This window comes from Triturus cristatus, chromosome 12, assembly GCF_964204655.1.
Source record: "Triturus cristatus chromosome 12, aTriCri1.1, whole genome shotgun sequence".
Classification (NCBI taxonomy): Eukaryota; Metazoa; Chordata; class Amphibia; order Caudata; family Salamandridae; genus Triturus; species Triturus cristatus.
The window spans coordinates 579,437,559-579,458,582 of record NC_140595.1 but is presented as its reverse complement, the minus strand read 5'-3'; the positions used below and the strand labels follow the sequence as shown (position 1 = coordinate 579,458,582).

General features: G+C 43.2%; 1 protein-coding gene across 1 annotated transcript in view; it reads right to left on the bottom strand.

The window, feature by feature from the left end:
* Positions 1 to 21,024, bottom strand: part of GABARAPL2 (GABA type A receptor associated protein like 2) — a 52,620-nt gene that overhangs the window by 15,059 nt on the left and 16,537 nt on the right. Inside the window, exon 2 of the mRNA XM_085639723.1 lies at positions 17,637 to 17,692. Coding sequence (XP_085495849.1) covers positions 17,637 to 17,692 — 56 coding nt within the window. The remainder of the gene's footprint in view (positions 1 to 17,636; positions 17,693 to 21,024) is intronic.

Below are 21,024 nucleotides of genomic sequence, written 5' to 3'. Positions count from 1 at the left end.
CTTGCTAACCTTTTGCAAAGCGATTCGACGCCTCCTCGTGACACACTGCTCCTGAAGAGAAGTGACTGATGGCGGTAAACCACACTTTACACTGCGGAAAACTAGCTGGCAGATAATGCCACGTCACGAGGGAGGCTGACAGCCAGTCCATGCTCCTCAGGGAACAGCTCTAAGTGTTCTGATGTTACATAAAGGACCATATCATAACGTGAAAGGAAAACTGCGTCTGTGTGCGCTGACTGCTATTGGCTGGAAAGGACTAAAGACAGCTAAGTGGCCAGAGAAGCCTTTACAGTGCGCACATACAGAATAAATATTAAAGCGTGGATGAGGAAAGTGAGATGTGTAAACAAATTACTGTCAGTTATTCAGGGACGTGGGATTCGCAAATCTCCCGCTGAACACAGATCTGACCTGGCAGCTCAGAGCATATTTGGGTAATTACATTTTGGGGAACAAAGCATCAGATTTTGAGTCTGAGAAACAGCCAGGGCATCGCACACTCGTAGCTTGTACATCGGCCCACAGTCTGCAAAGACATAGTTCTGCTTTGCAACCCTGCCTTCTTCCGATTTAGGCATTGGGTGATCTGAGCAGGTGTTTGCCAGGGCTCTGCACCAGAACTACTAAAAGTACCAGAACTGAGATGCATGTGTTTATGATTGCTGGGCTGTGTAATGGCTAAGCAGTTAGACATTTTGGAAGAAAGAACTCTTGCAGCTGCAACATCTTACTTTGTAAACAAAAACAACAAGGATTGGCATAGCCAATAGGTCTCGCCTTTGGGACCTTATAAGTATTTAGTTATGCAGCAGGTCCCAAAGGAGAGACCTATTGGCTATGCCAATGCTTGTATTACTTAGTTGCGTTAAGCAGATGTGGTAGCCTTAGAACGTTTGTGGCATTTCCTATTCATGCCTCAGCACCATTCTTTGCACTTTTTAGGCATTGTCGGATTGATTTTTTCAACTTAATCTATTTGGTCACTATGATCAAATTACAAATGCTGTAATAAACACTGAATGTTAAAAATAAAGTTAATATACAAGAACTATGCTATATTTACTACTAAACAGGAAGCCACAAGTTCAGTTACCTTGCAGACAGGGCCATGATTTCAATGGTGCAGCAAGTGCAGTGACACCAGGACCAAATTCTCTGGGCACCCCACTAAACTCAGCTTATTGCAATATTTTACAACTAAACAGGCAGTCACAAGTGCAGTTACTTTGCAAACAACAGAATACTGTTTTAAATGGTGCCGCAGGTGGAATGGCACAGGGCCCAAAAGTTGTCACAACGCCACTAAACACCAAATATTGCTATATGTTACTACAAAATAGGCAGTCACAAGTGCAGTTATCTTGCAAGCAACAGGGTCATCATTTAAATGGTGCAGCAGGGCCCAAAAGGTGTCAGAACTCCTCTAAAAAACAAAAATTGCTATATTTTACAACTAAACAGACTGTCACAATTGCAGTTACCTTGCAGTTGAAAGGAACTTGATTTAAATGGTGCAGCAGGTTCAGTGGCACCAGGACCAAAATCTCTAGGCGCCCTACTAAACACCTAATATTGCTATATTTTACTATTAAGCAGGCAGTCGACAAGTGCAGTTACCTTGCAAACAACAGGGTCATAATTTGAATGGTGCAGCAGGTGCAGTGACACCGGGCCCAAAAGATGTCAGAATGCCTCTAAACACCCAATATTGCTATATTTTACTACTATACAGGCATACACAATTGCAGTTATCTTGCAGTTAAAAGGGGCCTGATTTTAATGGTGTAGCGGGTGCGTGGCACTGGGGCCAAAAGCTCTTGGGACCCCACTAAATGCAGAATATTGCTAAATTCTACTACTAAACAGGCAGTCACAAAAGTGCAAATATCTAGCAGGCACTATGGTGCAGCAGGTTCAGTAGCACTAGGAACAAAAGCTCTAAGAACCCCTCTAAACACCAAAAATCGCTACATTTAACTACTGTGAAAGCACTCCCAAAGGTCATGATTTTAATGGTGCAGCGACACTGGGCCCAAAGCTCTAGGAACCCCTCTAAACACCACATATTGCAATATTTTACTACTAAACAGACTGTCACAAGTGCAGTTACCTTACAGGCAATAGGGTCATGATTTAATGATGCAGAGGCACCGGGCCCAAAAGTTGTCAGAACGCCTCTGAACACATACTATTGCTATCACATCAATTTATTGTATTATTTCCCTCATTCATTTTCCACAATTTTGCTATTACCCGCACTATACCACTAGTAACAGCACAATATATTGCCTTTTTTATGTAAACAAGCCATAAAACTTTAACAGACTCTCTGTAACTTATATTGTACACCTACTCAGCAAGCTACAACTAACAACACAAACAGCTTATTATTAATCACACAGGGCAAACCTAATGCATTGATCAATGCTTGTTTTTCTAGTTGGAGGGTAGTGGCGAGTAGCCCCTGATTCTGCCTTATCCACTGTCTTCAAGCGAGGTAGAGGTACTACGCTTATATTGGGGAAAATCAGACGGGGAAAGGCTGCATTTGTGTTACTAGTATGGAGAGGGAAATACCCAAAAAACAATACTCGCATTTCAACTACTAAAAAGAAAGAACTGTTAGCATTTGTTTTAAGAACTTACTGTATGTTTTAAAGAAAACTTAGAAATTCAATGGAAATAAAAACCACAAAGTGCATTTAAGGTTACAAAACAAAAATTAAATTCCACTCAAGAGAGTTATAGTTACTTTAGGCCACAAGTTATAGTTACTAGAGATAACTATAACTTGTGGAATTCAGTGTTTTTTTCCATTTAAAACGGTATGATTTAACTGACATTTTCAGCTAACTATAACGTTCCTTCAACCTTTGTTTTTTTCAATGAATTTTAAGGGTTTTCTTTAATGCAAAGTAATATATTAATACCATACCAAACTACAACATAAAGTAATATTTCATTACCATATGTAACATCAACACCACACTGCACAGAGTTTCAGCTGTGCGCGGCATTAGGTCGGACACAGGGCCTGGCCAACACTCCACGGGCAGCCAACCCCATGCAGCACACAGCCTTTGGCCATGCAAGGTGTGGGGTTGCCCGCAGGCTTGGCCTCTGGTGAAGAGTTAGAGGATGGGCGCAGGGCCTGGAGCCCAAACCCCTGCGGTGGGTGCGCACAGCTGACTATGTGTTGTTACAAGAACTGAGTAACAAGGGCTGCTCAGGCCAAAGAAGAAAGGCCGAAAGACCAACAAGTAAACATTTAATAGCAACCTCAGCAAAGTTTTGCCAGAGCAAAGCTAACACAAGCAAAAGGACATCAGACATCTTAGCCTGCAGAGAGTAAACCTGCTTTTCTAGTACAAGGCAAATAAATTAGGCATGAGTAGAACTGACTTTGTGGAAGGGAAGCAATCAGGGAATGAGTCTTCCACCAATACCGATGGAAACTCAGCTGGTTTCTCTCAATCTCCATTCATAGGGGTGTAGATTGCAGAGATGTAGATGCAATATGCTGCCCTACTGCTGCCCTACTGCTGACACAACAGATCATCCTGAAAAGAAAGCCGAAGAGGAGGGCAGGTGTTGGGTTTCAGCAGTTCTGAGAACCAGACCCTTCTGGCTCAATCCAGGGCCCTGAGAATCAGCTGTGCTTGGTGCTGCCTGATTTTCTTCAGGACCGACGAGCTCAGTGCTAGTCGCAGATTTGCATACAGGTGACCTGAATCCACACAAAGGCGTAAACTTGTCCTCTAGAGACTCTTGAGGAGGAAAGTCTATAAACAAAAGGCAGGACTCTTGAGTGTATTCAGAGGTAAAAGATACAGGGCAGGCACACCCCATCTGACAACATATCCTGTGCCACTTCCTGAAGCCACTTTAAATCTGCCTGATGACACCTGCTGAGCTCATCTGCCCTGACGCAGAGATACCTTGATGGTGACTTACTGTCAGAGAGAGCTTGTGAAGGTCCAACCACCGCCATAGCTTCCAGACGGAGGGCATGGGACTCCACTGCTTGTGGCAGTACCACATGGCGGTTGTATTGCTCTCAGGACCTGGATCGACCTCACCTTGGTGGAAGGTGGCCATTGTAGTACTGCTCCATAGGAGACAGATCTCCAAATCGTCCAGGTGACCACCACAACCTAAAGTAGATGCATCCATAATCAACACTATCTCCAGAGGAAGAAGGGAGAATGGTTTGCCACATGTCAGTTGGCATCCAACAACTGAAGGTCCAGAGCCACCTTACCGAAGATCTGAAGCCTGTCACACCTGGCATTCTCAGCATTGGGGTCACTAGAGGTATAAATGGTTTTGAAGGACCGATTTTGAGCGAGGGGCACCAGAAGAATGCAAGATGCTAGCTAGGAGAGAAGCAGTCTCAGAATCCTCCAGGCTGGAACAGTAACTCTTGCCTGAAACATTGCGATATTAGCCCAAATGTCCTGGACTCTCCGAGGTGATGGATATGCCCTCACAGCAACTGTATGCAGGATGGCTGTAATAAATGAAAACTTCTGAGTAGATGGAAGATTAGACTTCGGCTCGGTGATGGAAAACTCCAGATTAAATAGTAACAACGTCACTGTCTGAAGGTATTTTGAGACTAGCTAAGGCAAACCCACCTTCAACAGCCAATTGTTGAGGACCAGGAATACATGTATTCCCGACCTGCGACGTTCGGTAGCCATTACTGAAATGACCTTTATAAATATTCGAGGTGCTGATGTCAGGCCAAAGGCTAGAATAGCACATTTAAAGTGGTCCTACCAATTATAGCAGAGGTAATTTCTGTGGGCCTGCCGGATCGACACATGGCAGTATACATTCTGCAGGTCTAAGGACGCCATCTACTCCTCAGGATCCAAAGCCAACAAAAAAAGTGAGCGTTGTCCTTTTAAAATGTTCCTTTTTGAGGAATGAGTTTAAGAACCTGAGGTCCAAGATCAGTCTCAAGTCCTTATCCGTCTTGGGGACCAGAAAGCACCTGTAATAGCAACCCAGATCCCTCTTCACCTGAGATGTAATTTCGAGTGCTCCCTTAGTAGGCAACATAATCACCTCTTCGGAAAGAATATCAGCATGATCTGGGTTGATGTTTAAGCAAACCTGGAGGAACAAAAAGGTGCACAGAAAGGGAAAGGCATAGTCTTGTCAAACTATTTGAAGGATCTACTCCTCTGCCACTTTATTGCATCAGGCTGGTCTGACGTAATAAAGTCGCAGAGGGGTAGATAGCGCTGGGTGTGGTATTCTACCAGCTAAATTAGCTGATGGAGGGGAAACTAAAGTAACTTGGTGGCAGCAGCTCTGGGCAAGAAGGAGCAAGAGGACTTCTGCTGCTGTTGGTGACCTCTTCCCCTACAACTATCTGTGGAGTCCCTAAAAGGCTGAACGGGTTGCAAAGGCTTCCTCGATGATAGGATATTCAAAAGGCTTTGCCTGTGAACTTCAGATACTGTTGGTGGAACTGGTAGGAGGGAGGAAGCAAGCACAAGGTATGAACCATAGCTTTACTATCCTTAAAATATTCCAGGGCAGAATCTGCCTTCTCAGTAAGCAATGGAGGCCCATCAAAAGGCATGCCCATGAAGCTTGGACATCCTCAGATAACCTGGTTCCATGCATCCAGGCATGGTATCTAATGCCAATACCGGTGCCCATAGCCCAAACAATAGGATGGGTGGTTTCTAGACCGGACCTCAAACTAAAAACGTTGCAGCATCCTAGACATCTACTACTGTCTGTGCAAAGGAATTTCGGAAGTCCTTACACAGGCCAAATCTCACTCGCTACGTTCCAGAAGGCATCGGTGTAGTAACTCAAGAAAGAGACAAACTCACTAAAAAATCAGAGCGCTAGCCTAGCCAATGAAAAAACTCTTTACCCACAGTGTATTTTTTCTTAGATTCTATGTCTGGTGGAGTACTGGGGAAAAAATTAAAGGTTTTGGACTAACTTTGCTCATAGAGGCCTCTAGGAATAAGATGCTTGTTTACCTAAATATCTTATCTGTTGCTTTCAGATTGTACAATGTGCAGCTGCCACATCTGTTACTTAATCTACCTTCGATTTTCTGTTAAACCCAATTTGTAATTCTTCCACGGGTTACCAGTGAAAACATGGACCCTCTCTATGATGACTGCATGGTGCACATGGCACTTGCTGCCACTTGTTTTGAGTATCTCAGCATCAGTCCTAGTTATTTCTCACGTTTCATTCCTCCTCTCATACAGTAGTGGTTGTGCTTATGTCCCATTGCACAAGAGCAGGCAGATGCTCTTCTTTGTTTTCCCTCCTATTCCCAGCCTACCAGGAGTTAAACGACTCAGCCCATGAGTGCAAGTTGAGTGTTGTGCCTGTGACAATGCAGATATTAGATTTAAATGAATATTGAAGCCAGACATATTGACATTGCTTGTTGTTTAATGAAGGGGTGAATTCTTCAACTGTCCCCCCTCCATAGATAAACAAATCATTCCAAAGAAAACTGCAAGGTCTTCCTCTTTTTTTATACAGAGAAAATGTAAAAAGATACAACTAGTATCAACTCATGTTCAGATTCTCTCTGTATCAGTTCAGAAACATAGGTTTTCTTGGTCACCATAAAACAGAGTGTAATATGACTGAGAATCTATATCGTAGTCTCATCTCATAAACCCAATCCCTTCTACTATTCTCAAAGAGATATGTTCTACTGTGCCACTCAATTGGATGAACCGTATCAATATAAATATATATATATTTTTTTAACATGGGCCGTTACTGTCAGAAAATAGGTCAGGTGTCTCCTCTTCCTTTATACAAAAAATAAAACAGGAGCATTTCCTGGCGAGTTTAAATTACAATCATAGATTATTTCACAACGCTGAAAGAATGTATGGATATGAATGGCATAGCCCTTTGCTGGTTCCCCTAATAACCAGAAAGCCAATATCAATGTTCACAAATGGCCGATTCTCTCTTCAACGTCTCCATGCTCCAGTAATGCTTTTCCTAAGGCTCCATTCTCTAGCCTACTCCCTTCAATATGTGCATGGAACATCACCAGTGCTTAATATGTAAAAGAATAAGTGCTGGGGCCGATGGTCTTCCTCAGAAGCCTGCCGTCTGTGCTGCTGACGGTCAGGGTAGCAGATTATCAGGGAGACCTTGTCTTTATTCCACCTAATGCCTCTTACATCCACCAGCATACCCTCCTTGCCCCTTTTATCTCGCTATTTCATTCCTTTTTTCTCTCTTTGTCACAGTTTTCCTGCCCGACTCAAATTAAGCACAGAACTTCTTCATGCTTTCATTTTCAAAAACTCCAACATCTTCGAAGACATTTAGAAGGATAATATGCATCTTTGGATGAAAGTCGTGCCCCCCTCCCCCATGACAGAATTTTCCAACCAAGTTCCCAGCAATATTCAATCTTGGATGACACGCAACCATCTCAAGCTAAGCACATCCAACACAAAGGTTGTCTTTATTTCCCCATGAAACGGATCAAAGCATGTTTCATCTTGGCTTAGTGCACTTACTCTATAAGACTTGTCTTAATGCACTTATGGTGTGAGAATGAACCCTTCATTATGGGATCATCTTGGACAAGAATTTTTACCTACAAGCATACAAAAACTAGATGGCCAAAGATGCGCTGTACCAGTGTGTACTTTTAAAAGAATTTAAAACCTTCATCACAGAAAAGGACTTCAAACTAGTGCCTGAATCTTTCATGATTCTGAGGTTCGATTTGAGAAATGTCCCACTCAAAGGAATTCCGAAGTTACGGCTAGTCACTCTCTAACCCGCCAATGCATTCAAGTTGCAAGGCAAGCCACAGGATTGAGACAATGTGATCACATTATCTCTTTGCGGATTACCTTGATATGGCTTCCTATTGAAAAAAGTGATTCCTGAAATTTCTCTGTATTACCTCTAAGACTTTATAGTTCCCAACTATCTTTCTCTGAAACTGGCCAATCACAGTGGTCAAAAGCAACTTCAAAGTGTCTAATTCTTGAAACTCCACCCTTTCGGAAGACAAAAACACTACAGCATGCCTTCTTTGGGAGTTCGCCCAGGTTTTGGAACTCCATTCCATCCATATCAGTGTTGTAACAGTCGATAGTTTCAATGGACCTATTTTATTTTCCAGCACATTTTTTTCATCACATTTGTATTCAGTTTAAAGACGGATTTTTGCAGATGCCTTGTTTGTCAGAAATACTCAATGTTCCCACATCAACAGAATGAAATCTTATTCCTACCCATTAAATTGTAGGCGTGATTTATTCTTACCAGAGGACAGCCAAGAATGAATGAATCCTCCACCATGAAATAACTATCCCAAAACCCACTTGTTACCAAGTTACTTGAATTATCGGCTTACAACTATCTCTGCTTTTGTTTTTACCACCATTTTTATTATTCTACACTTTGATGTTTTCTATAAAATTACACTAAACACTATTTTGAACATATATCTTGCACTAGACAGTGAATGACGTTTCTTGTGGTATTACTTTTATTTAATGTGTTATCACACAGAATCTAACCTCCAAAGCCTTAATTTACCAGGAATATGCATTTTCTATCTGAGTACCCCAATTGGTATAATTGGTACCCAACAAGCAAGTCTCTGGGGCACCAGTGGTAAATGACAATTACTCACCAGAGAAGTGTCCAGTAACTGCGGACACTGGATATTGCGAAAAGGCCCGATAGGGAGTCTCAAACATAATTTGTTTTGAGTATCCCATGGTTCCCGGGGCATCACTTCTATTTTTACTTCTGTATCATATAGCTGTTTAAACTTCATGTGATATAAACGTTTACAAAGTTCACTTGCAAATTCAAGTTTGATTTGAAGGAGTTTACATGAAATATTATGTAAGGGGCAAAGTGTAATTTCTGGAAGCATCTTGACAGTTACTGAGTTGAAAATGTGCATATATTACAAATGAAGAGCACGAGTGTGTGTTGCTTTTGGTTATGAATCTGCCCACATCTGTGATTCATGGTTATACATAACTGACTGAGCTTTTAAAAAGTGTTTGCATGAGTAGACCTGTGTTACAAAAGAATGATTCTCGCAATCGGTTAACATTTTGTAGCAATCCCTTTATTCCCTCAGGAGTAACCCTCTCTGTGATAAGTTAATTAGACAGCAGGCTGGAAGCACGGTCAGAACACTGAGATCACATCAGAAAAGCCAGGAGAGCTTAGACAAATTCTGTCAGGTGCTTCATCTCTGAATTAACATTATGGATTTATCTGTGGAGAATAAAGATCCTGTGGCAGGGGCCTTCAGCTTCACAGTGTACAAACCAGTAAATAAAAGGCAAGTCGTGGTCCATAAATGCACTTCAAGAAGAAAGATGATAGAAAAAAATCAAAGCAGTCAAGTTAGGCCAACATGGTGATCATTCCAACGAAATATGTGGTTGTTTGTTCCCACTGTCACTAAATAGGTTAGAGGAAGGGTCTGCAATCTTTTCTGTAATTAGAGCTACTTATGTCCAATGAAAATCACCCGAAGCTACTATTATTATTAGTGTAGTGATAGTGAGCACAGCACACAAGATTACATCAGTGGCCACCCTATGCAAGACTACTAGCAGTGATCACCACAGCCATAGTTGCTAGCAGGAATGCCTCTACATGGCTAATACATGGTACCACAATCTGCCATGCCCCTGGTAACATTAGAAAAGAAAAGGCACTCCAACGACACGATTTATCACTCAGGCTTAAAAATACATCAGAAATTCAAATATTTATCTCCAAACATCAGCTGATGAGCTCTGAAAATAAACACATTAGTGTCTAAAATACAAGCTTTTCAATTTTGGGATACATATATTAGTTAAACAACGCAAAGGTTTCTGATTTGGTAGGTGAGCTGTACACTGGAAAGCTACTTATAAGTAGCTGGAGAGCTACCAGTATCTCATGAACCTATCGGTGGCCAGGCCTGGGATAGAGACTACTAAGAAATGCAACAAGGATTGTGCTCGGACATCTGGGTCCAGTGCGGTGCCTAGGTTATCTTCGGTTTCTGAGTTAAGGAAGTCTTTACTGCTTTTCAGTGAATGCAGTTAGGTTGGGGATTACAACTATGTGTTAATTACCGCTTAGTCAAACGTAAGAGGTTTCACCTCAACATGAGACCTTATGTGTAAGAATATAATAAATATTAAAAGACTTGTTTTGCTGTCAAATGGAAAGTAGGTGCTTGAATAACATGAGATGTCTACTTTCTGCTCACAGTGCACTTTTACGGAAATATGAAGCACAATATAATTATGGTCATTAAATCTGATCTACGTCATTAGCTGCCCTATAGTTCACTCTTGGCATTAGAAAGGCAAACTATACCTTTCAAGATTAACCTTCAAAACCCCTTCACCTCTGTGTAATATACCCCTAGCCCCAAATAAACTGCAAACCACAGCAATTTTGATGGAAGGTAACAGTAATGATCATCTAACCTAACCTTTCTGTCAAATAAAGCGTCATCCATACTTCTCTCGTTTTAGCCTTACGTTCTCATTGCTGATTACTCCCATGTCCCTATGTTAGTCCTTTCTCTAAATAAGCTCAGCTTTTACCCTTTAAGGCTATGTAGTCCGCTGCGGTTGATAGACACAGCGACTTTCCCCTCGTGGCTGATCGTTAATGAAACAAAGCAAACACAAGGAGATGATGGACGGAGCGCTGAAACTTTTCAGACACTCACCCTCAGTCACAGATCTGGGTTGAATCCATCATCGTTCTTTAGCTCATTTCGCCACCCAGCTTCAGACACAGCTATATGCAAATCAGTCTTGACCCTGTGCCTCATGGGAACAGTCCAGCCCGAACTGCCAAGCCATGTCTTTCCTGGACTGGAAACAAGCATCCTGGGACCGGCTTCGGGCTAACAGCCCTCATCGCTATAGGCTAGCTTGAATCAGCTGTTCTGCTCCGGGGATACATGTTGCCTGTTTGTCCAGCTTTGTGGTCATGTGATCCATCCTCAGCGTCAAAGTATCCTGTTTGTCGTCTGTAGATTGTAGGCTCCAGCTCAGAGTCCGATTGCTATGTTACAATCTAGGAGCATGTTTGAATTCAAATGTGAGTCAGGACTGTTGCTTATCTGTTTTACCCGTATTTGTTGATGCACGAAGCGCCACGCCAATGCTGGCGGGGGTAAAAAAAAGGCGCAGATCTATGTGTGCACTCGACGTTCCAGTCTGTATTGCTGGACTATTAGGGCTTTAGTGTTAGACCAAGATATCCACCTATAGCGTGGACCCAGGCAGTCTAAGGCCTTGATCAACAGTTGCAGAGCAGTTGTAATGTGGGGCAGCATGCTGTCTCAGAGTGCTGTGTGATGCTGTTCAATCCTGGGTGCCCAGGCTTCAGGCCATCAGTCTCTTCGAGCATGCCCCCTTATCGCATCTCACTGCATCCCCCTTCCCTTAACACAAGACAGCCATCCCGTTATCAGTTGTTTACATGTAGCAACCACACTTGGGGGACAGGTTGCTCTTGTCAAGAAGTGCCTCACTTTTCGATTGGGGCTGGTGGGCTGTTAATTTCTTGCAGCCCCAATACCTTTATTATAACCTTCAAGCCTCTCTCATGGACACGTAGTAGTCTGTTGGTTGCCGAGTGCCACAGGGATCTGGGGTATAGAATTTCATTTATGACTGACAGGGGGCTCACCGATGTTCCGATGCGGCCCCTCCATGCAAGACAGCGTGCGTAGTGTGAAGGTTGCCTTCCGCCCAGGCCTAGTCTGGCTTCGGCTCTTGTGCAGTGCGGGATGTCAGTAGGGCCGCGCACGTCGCTTCAGTCGCAGAATGGAGGCTTGCTCCCAATCTGACTCCCAGTAATCAGGGACTCCACCCAGCCCTCGCCGCAGAGCCCAGCCCACACAGTTGTCCGTCCACCAGCTTTCTCGGGCACTGCCAGGCAGGTGAAGGCCGCCAGGTAGTTCGCAGCGGGCTCAGGCGGGGCTGCAGCCCACTCTAGAACACACTGCAGGCCACCAACACCACCTGCCACGCTCGACGCAGTGCCCGATGGTTGAGCTCTCCTCCAGTGCACTTTGTGATTTGTGCTGGGGGGCAGTAGTTGTTGGGCAACTTTAGCCAGTAGGGTCCTACAAGACAGGGGTTCCCTACTCGTTCCGGTGGTGCAGCTCGTCTCCTCAAAGGCCGGAATGCCTTGCCATTTTCTTGCGGGCCTGTCGCTGGCATTCAGTAGTTTCTATAAGGCGGGCAGTCGTGCTTGACCCAATTTTCACCACGGTCACAGTCCGGAAAGTCTCCTCATAGCATACCCCTAAGTGGAGTGGGCGGATAGTAGTCCGTTACTCATATATAAGACGGATATATGTCTCCAGCCGACAGAGCTGTACTAATGTGCGGCCATCTTGCTGTGGGCTCTCTAGCCCCCCCCCCCCATAGCTGATACATGTTGACCTTGGGATACTAGGGGTAATATTATTCCCATAGAGTGTCCCCACCTGTTTTTAACCATGTCAAAGTGTTCTTTTTAATAAAACAATCTTTGGGCGCATCATAGCCAATTTTAATTTTAGGCTCCCCAAAAACAATTAAAAAGCTCCCTTGGTTACACAAGGTTAAGCCCGTCCAGATTCACTAGGTATCTGGACAAGGACTCTATTATTAAGCATGCCACTAGGAATCCTAGTGGGTGAGAGTCCTAATACCCTAGGGTAGTTCCCTTTGGATTGATGTAGAGGGATAGGAAAAGCACTGAGGGGTTCCCTCCTGTTGTTTTTGTTGCTTAATTTTGAGAAGGTGAACGAACTCAGAGACTACTTCTCACTCCACCTTTGGAATAGGTTTTGAGAGATGGTCTTTCCATTATAGTGGTGTTAATACATTGGACTAAGCCAATATACTAACCTAATGTCTTAGAAGTCTTATTCAGCAGACAGTACTTAATGTTTTAGGGCAGAGCATTGCATTAGCTTGAGAGGGAGGGCACACGTCTTCTTTAGACACTTTTCAATCTCCTTTCTGCTGGTTTGTAAGGTATTCTTGGTTTGAACCGCTCCAGAATTGGCATAAAAACTATGCTGATAAGGCGTTTCAGAGAAACTGGATTAACTCTGCATCAGTCTAGATTCTCCCAGTAACATAAAAGGAAGCTATAGCTAATGGAATACTGTACTATTCTAACCTACCGGAATATATGTGTTCTTGAGCTCAAAGGATCAAAGACCCCTGGTCTACTCTCGGTCACACCATTAAACATATTTAGTCTTGCCCTTGCACCGTACACTGGCACCTACCAAGTGACTTGTCTACAGCGGCTAAGGAGTTGTGCTATAGGCTGGGGTGGTAAGGATGTCCTTACAACACTTTTGCGTTGCACACTTACAAGTATGCAGAGACTCTGAACAAGCCAGAGCAAATGCGTCCTGAGCCAATATGCTTCTGCTTAATTTCTATTTAACTTCTCCACTGTTCATGCAGTTTTCTCTCTTCCCATTGTCCATTCAATCAACTCCTCCAAACACACTGCCTGGTTTTGTGGTATGGAGGCACACAAAACATCTGGGAGAGAAGGCAGGTTATGTCAGTGCTGAAGATACCATAACAAATAGCCAAGGGGAAGGTCGGGGATTTCAACTTTATTATAAAATAGCATTGTCAGATCCAGTAGAGAGCTATTGGCTTAGTACATTTTTTAGCCACGCTGTACAGCAATCAGGCAGATGTGCAGCATGGCTAAAAGTTAAAAAAAAGAAATGCAGCCAACACTGACCGACTCATCAAGCTTTTTAGGTCTCGCCTGACCCAGCGCATGCGCTGGTCTTGCGAGACTTATTGAGAGGGCTCCAAAAAGTGCTAACAGGCCAGCCTAGAGCTACAGTGCATGTGCGAGGGCGCGCGCGCCGCGCTTTACCGCGATTACTTTAACTTTGGCGGCCGCTTTGATGTTTGATCGTGATCACGATCACTTTCGCTGCAGTATGGCCACTTTGCATAGCCAATAGGTCTCGCTTTTGGGGCCTTATAAGTATTTAGTTATGCAACTGTTGCATAGCTAAACACTTATAAGGTCCAAAACGCGAGACCTATTGGCTATGCCAATGCTTGTTTTTGTTGACTTTCAGTCATGCATTGTGGGCGAGACTTATTGGCTTTGCCAATGCTTGTTTCATTAACTTAGAGAAAAGTGGGTAGGGTGTGCGAGGCATTGCTGTTCTTTCCTCCATGCCAGCGCCACTTCCTCGCCAGCAGCGATGGCAGATTTATATTTACACAATGTCTGTCAGAGCTCGCATTTGAACTTGCAGCCAAAAGCACTATGATGCGGCAAGTGCTGGCTGCTTCATACCGCGCTTTTTTTATTATGAGCAGTGGGGGTGGGCGTGGGCCAGCACAAACAGCAGGAAGAGGGCGGGAAGGGGCAAGCAACCCATGGACAGCAAGAGGGGTCAAACAACATGACAGACCGCGAGGGGGGAAGCAACACAACAGACAGAGGGAGGATGGGAGGAGGTGGCAAGCAACACAACAGAAACAGGAGGAGGAGGGAAAAGGGCAAGCAACAAGGTGGATAATGCAAACACAAGCATTATTATGGAGTGCTTCCACACAACAACAAAAGTAGCTCTGGAAGAGCAAGCAGTGGAAGGAAATTGGATAAGGAAGCAAGACTTGGGTCATGCTCCAATGGAGGACCAAACAAGAAGAGAAGCTGGCCCACACTGACCAAAGAGAAATAAGCAAATGAGACTGACGATGAAGCCAACTAATGGTGAGCAATAGACGAGCTATAGCCCCCTCCAAGTAAACAAAAAGTCTGGCAAACGACATGTGCTGTCTCAGGCGAGACCTATAAAAGGGATGTCTGCTGTCCAGCCAGAGATCTGGAAGACTCCTAATGTCAGTGTGGGCTAAAAGATGGTCAGTACATCAGCCTGAGGCACGAATCGCCAACTGTGTTGATAGATAGGCAGGTTCAGCCGCTTAGTGGAACTTGTGGAGCGTATTTAAATGAATGCTGCCACAACCACCGCAGTACTTTCCTGGCTCAACAGCCGGGGATTACAAAATCCAAGGATATGCGGTTATGGAACCACAATTCTGCAACTATGAGCTGATGGATTCCATGTAAATGCATCTGGCGAAGGAGTAACATAAGGATCTTGACATGACAGCCCACATTGGGAGTTATTTGTAGGGAAGGACTGCATGATTTCGGCTGGCATGCAGATAACATCAGCAAGTATTACGTTTTCAACATACGTCAAGGTTGTGTAATTTGGTATATACGTTTGTTATCATCTACAAAACGCTAATACTGCCATTTAGCTGAATGAGACATTTGACATGCTAATATTGTGGGTGAAGATCAAGTAATTTACTTGGATGGTGCAACCCTTCCTCTGTGCCTCTTATTAATATGCGTTGTATATTATAGTAACACATCTTTCCCTCGATCCAGCTGATTCATTGGATCTAGATCGTTGCATTTGCATTTGGTTCATTAAACCACAATCCCCAGAATTCCAGGTTTCTCCCAGAATTCCATTTAGAATCTACACGGAAGTGCAAGCTCAGAAGCAATGGATTCTTGTTTTGTTGGATGCAACGCGCTTTCCGCCACAAATTAGGTAAATGCAGCCTGCACGGGACATCGACCCGTTTGCACTCCTTGGGGTGGTTTAAACTCTTCGATATCCTTATTCATTCACGGCTCATTGGTTTTTAGATTCGCTGGTTCCGGCTCAGAAAATTCCCAGCCAGCCGAGATATCGCCGGTTGAAGCACCCGTAAGGTATGCTCCTGCTCCCCCTTTAGACTATTTATTCATAATTATTGCCGTCTCCTTCCCATCCTCTTAAAGAATCCTCCGTTTGTCTTACAGCGCGGAGCGATCCGCTCCCACTAAATTACGTGGCATGAAAACGAACCAACAGAGACAGTTACTTAATTTCCCCAAATTGGGATTTTCATCACTGCAGTAAGTGGACTAACACTACATAATGCCTTGACTGATTCTTTTACTTTTTATTTTCCGTTCATGATTGTGATTCAGTTCCTTTCCTATTTTTATAGTTTCGTCTACTTATGAATAAAGAAAGGGCATCCATAAACGCGCTGCCACTTTGGTAAGATTTGTGATATCAAGACGGAGATGAGCGTTTTTGCACTCTTGGGTCATTGTATATTCATTATTTGTAGTTACATTTTTCCTTTCTCCTTTTATTTTTTAGTGTCTTGGTCCTGAGGAGAACCCCTCCGTTTAAACAAATAGCTGTTCGAAACGCGTCGACCCTTTTCTGTTGTGATACCAAACACTGGTGTAATTAGATCTTTTTGGTTCAGCCCAAGAATTATTTTGCTTAATTGTAAAACGATGACTTTAATAATAGGTTATATGCACATTTAAATTGTTTCGATCAAGAGTTTACTAGGTTTGGATAGTCCTTTGGTTCATTCAAAATTGTGGTCAGTAGGTAACCAAAGGCAGTTTTGTTTGAATGAGTGTTTTTTGATGTATGAGGAGTGGTGTATGAATGTGTTTGTAAGTTAGTATATCTGCCAAATCGGCAGCACAGTCATTTGTGTCAATTGTATCCTTTTTATATGTTTCTTTGTCAAAAATTGTTGCTGTGCTTCAGCTTTGTATTCAAAAAAATTTTTTATACAAGATTTATTTGAATAATATATAAAAAAAAGAGGTCATTGAAATAAATACTATTAATTAGTACAGACGTGGTTGTTTGAAATTTTCTTCCGCGATCTACTCACTCTTTGAATTGGTTATCAGCATTGGCATTCTCTTTTGTTTCACATGTGTTTGGGCTCAGCCTTGCTGATTCGAGCCACACCCATTCTTGTTCCCAAATTGCCCAATAGGAGCACAGCATGCCAGATTTAAATGACATGATTTGAATTGTGTGTTTTTAAAGAAGCAAGCACTGAGAAAGGAAACTTGCCTGAAACACGTTTGCTTGCACGACAAATAGATTCTTTATACCTGACCCAGTGAGTGCCTGCAGTTCTATTTGGAGGGGGGATATATGGATATATAACATCCCTCTTCATCCACTGATCTGTTGTAGTGTCATACACCATTTTCTTCCACCCACCACACCTTGGGCCAGTCTGTGGGGGACAGCCCTCTGGGTTTTTTTCACAAGGAGCACATAATCATAAAAGTAGTTCCCTTCAGGGCCAGTCACTACTATCCAACTGAGTTTTCTGAGATCAAAACATTGTTTTGCTTTTAGCCAAAAATTGTTTCTTTTATACTTGGCAGCTCCTCCAACAATAGAGCTTTACACAAACCATCACAAAACAAGCATTGATAAACCCCCAAAAAACTGACAGCCAATTCCAGACCTGTTGAAATGACAATGATTGTTGTTAGCGTGTTGAGGCCATTCACATTTTTGAAAGAGAGCGCCTAAGAGGGAGGCAGTGCAAAAATGCTTTCATGTCCTGTTACTGACAACTGCAGAGGACCATCATTTTACATTCACAAACATACACTCATGCACATTTATAGCTATCTCAAACTTAATGTTGCAATGTGCAATTTCGCGATTTCAATAGTTTAAATTGAAAACAAAATTGGAAGTGACTGTTTCAACTCACCGGAACTCGGTCTGGATACTTCGCTCTAATTTTTGCAGATTCTACACATCTGTGTTCTGTAATGAAATGCAATCACATTTATAAAAAAAAATAACTGCACATCCCAGCTGCACTGATACATTGTCAACTGTGCATTTATCATCTGCGGTATAATCTGCGGACAGATGGTGAGCAACAAGTTAGGCTTTGCATTTCAATGATTTATTATGCAATGATTAAGATCTGCATTGTTGAAGAAGTTATACAAGGGCTTAGCGCACTCAACACATAGACAACGATGCAGGCTTCCCAACAGTTCTATATTTTGCATAGGTGCTCAGACTCTTGCAGTTTATCTGAGTGAATATATGTACCTAAGCGTGCAAAAAGGGCCTATATACCCTCTGGAGCCTAGCTCCTACAAATCTGCATAATGTGCTATGTCTCTAAAGATGATACTTTTAAGTGACATTCTCCTCACCTCTTCAAGAATTATCCATGTTCGATGTTTCTATTAAGCACACCCTACAAAATGTTATACAAGGCGTTGTCTAGAATTGCTTTGGTGCTGCATCGGCCCTTTAAAGAGTGAATACTCTTGCTGGGTCAATTCGGGCATACCGAGACCTAGGCACAAGAAAATGTATCACTATATGCTCACACGTGGGTTCGGCTGTAGGTGGAGATTTTAAAATGAGGGTTGTGGCACTATTGGTTGCTTGAGGATTCTGGGTGTTTAAAGCTGTGACCCAGTGCAATTGGAATGGGTATCATTTGATGAGGCAGGTTATTTATAGGTGTTCGTGTCTGGGATGCTGGCTACTTAAAGTGAGCCCTGCAGAAAGCAAGATGGAGTGTGGAGTATCTTTGGTGATTTATAGGCTTCCATACATAGCTCCTTCGTCACAACTTATTCTTGGCAGGTAGTCATATCGGGAGAAGATGTGGCCCAAAGGCTAGAGCTGCCGACTTCGCAACTGCAGAGCCAGGTTCAAGTCTTGTGATTCTGGGCAAATCACTTTATCTCCCCGAGCCTAAAAAAACCTTAATCTGATCTTCTGTAAAGTGCTCTAATGCCCTTGGGCCACTTTAGCTCTAAAATATATATACATAGATGCTAGATCGATAAAAGCATGTACAATTGTGCACTGGGTATTAGCTCTTGATAGGGTTTTGATTAAGGATAAATTCAATCTTTTATGTTGGGAAAGTTGGAGAGTAAAATAATTTATTGGGGAGTAAAAAAATGAATTTTCATTCCCTATAGCAGAAAAAATGTTTTTTTTTTTAATTTTAAACATGGATATTTAATTTGCGATACCCACACTTGTCGCTGGGAATTAAATCAAATGAGAAAATAGATGTAATCTTAAATCTGATCTTCAAATCAGGCAGCAACAATAGAGTGTCTTCATACTGTATGTAGCCATTGAAGTGACAGAACAGAACTGTACAGCTTCGCAGGTGATACATTTGGTAGAGGTCTGTGATGTGTTACTGTCTATTTTTTTCCATTCGAAGTATTTACTCAAATACGGGGCCTACAGTAGGCAAATAGGTTGCGTTATAGTTGCGGTTAGGTCCTAATACTAATGCAAAACTTCTGCGATATGCCTAGGCTTTTAAAAAGCAAGACAATGATGGGTGGAATGCTAGCATTCATCTCAGCCACTGAGAGTTACGCGGCCCGCATGTCATTCTATTGTTTTTGCTACTCCATTGACGGCCCATATGCAAAAGGGGCCTGGTTCAGCTCCAATAGGAACAGTCTTACCCAAACTGCCATGCCAGGTGCCCGGTACATGGGAACATAAGCAATTTCAGAGGTAGAAGATGAATGACAGCCACCGGTAAATGCACGAGGTATGGACAGCGGAGACAGTTTGTTACCAGAATACTGTTGTCAGCATATAGCCTGATACAATTATTCTCTCTTAAATATTATTTAAAAACATTATAGCACCCTGAAGTTAATAAAAACTCTACACTCAATGGCATAGTTTTGTAGGTAATATCAGGACACAAAATTTAGGTTAGGTGATATTTCTGACCAGTGGTGGCCGACACAATTAAGAGGTGGTAGGGCAGGTGGATGGGGTGCGGGGGAGGGAGAGAGATAATAATTTAAAAAAGAAAACAAAAACACTTATCTTAACTTGCCACCTGCATCCAGCGTTGCATCGTACCTCGGTGAACTTCCTTGTCCCAGCAGGCACTGGGGCAGCGTCACAGACTCCCTGTGCAATCCCCGCACTGATCTTCCATGAGAGCAGCATGGGGATTGGCTTGAGTAGGCTGAAAAGACGCTCCGCTCAAGCCTGGGAGTCTGTGGGGTTTCTCCAACCTGGCTGCTCAATGCCGACTGGTTTGAGAAATCTAAGTGAGCATGTGTGTTTGGCCGTGCACATCGCCCTCCTCCTCCCTCTTCCCATACCTTGGCCCCGCCCCTCCCTGCATACACTGGCTCAGAGCTGGTAAGTGAAAAATAAAACTATATTAAAATATTGTTTTATTTTTCACTTGCTGGCTCTAAGCCAGTGGGGCGACACTCCCCGCCATTGCAGAGGAGTCGCCCCTGTTTCTAACACAAAATTGAGGAGACATGACCAGGCAGTTCCAGCTGGGCTGTTCTTCATGGCAGAGTCAGGGCTAGGATGATTTGCATGTGATTGCTCCGTCTGGTGTGGCATAGTGAGCAAAAACAATATCCTGGAATGCAGCTTAGAGTACAGTATTCCACCGATCACTTTTTTGTTCTTATCAGTTGGATTTTGGGAGGGAGTTGGGACAGAAAAGTCCTCTGCATGATAAAGACGTGTACCCCTGCTGAGTGCCCAACTGTATTGTCTTGATCCATATTGCTGATTTTGTTTTCATAGGCAAACACGGATCATTTGTGTGCGCCATGACATAGGCCTGTCTCATGGACTGTGGTCTTGTTGCACCAGGAAGGGTGCCCAAAGCTCTACCCTCATATCAGTGGAAGGCTACTGCCTTCACAAGGCGTTAAACAGCACCAGTGTGGTGGTGACAGCATACCGTGTGATGATTAGAAGTAGTGGCCAGATTATTTTTACCCTGTGTCGTTGAAGTGAGCCCTACCGACTCACTCACCTTTTTTAAAACTTCAGCTGCTATGTTTTTAACTCACCCTTGGCCTACACCAGGAGGATGTAGAAGTGAGTGAGAAGTGAAATTGTGCTGAGTGTATGTGAGCATGCAGGATATACACTACACAGAGAGTGTAGTGCGCAACAGTGGGCAAATGGTAAATGTGTGTGCGCTGGCAGATGGTGTATAAATTGACACTATGGTGCAGTACAGAAAGACTGAAGTATTGGATAGAGTGCGCAAACTGAGTATGTGCTGCATGTGGAAATGCTGGTGGTAGCATAGGAGTTGGGCACAG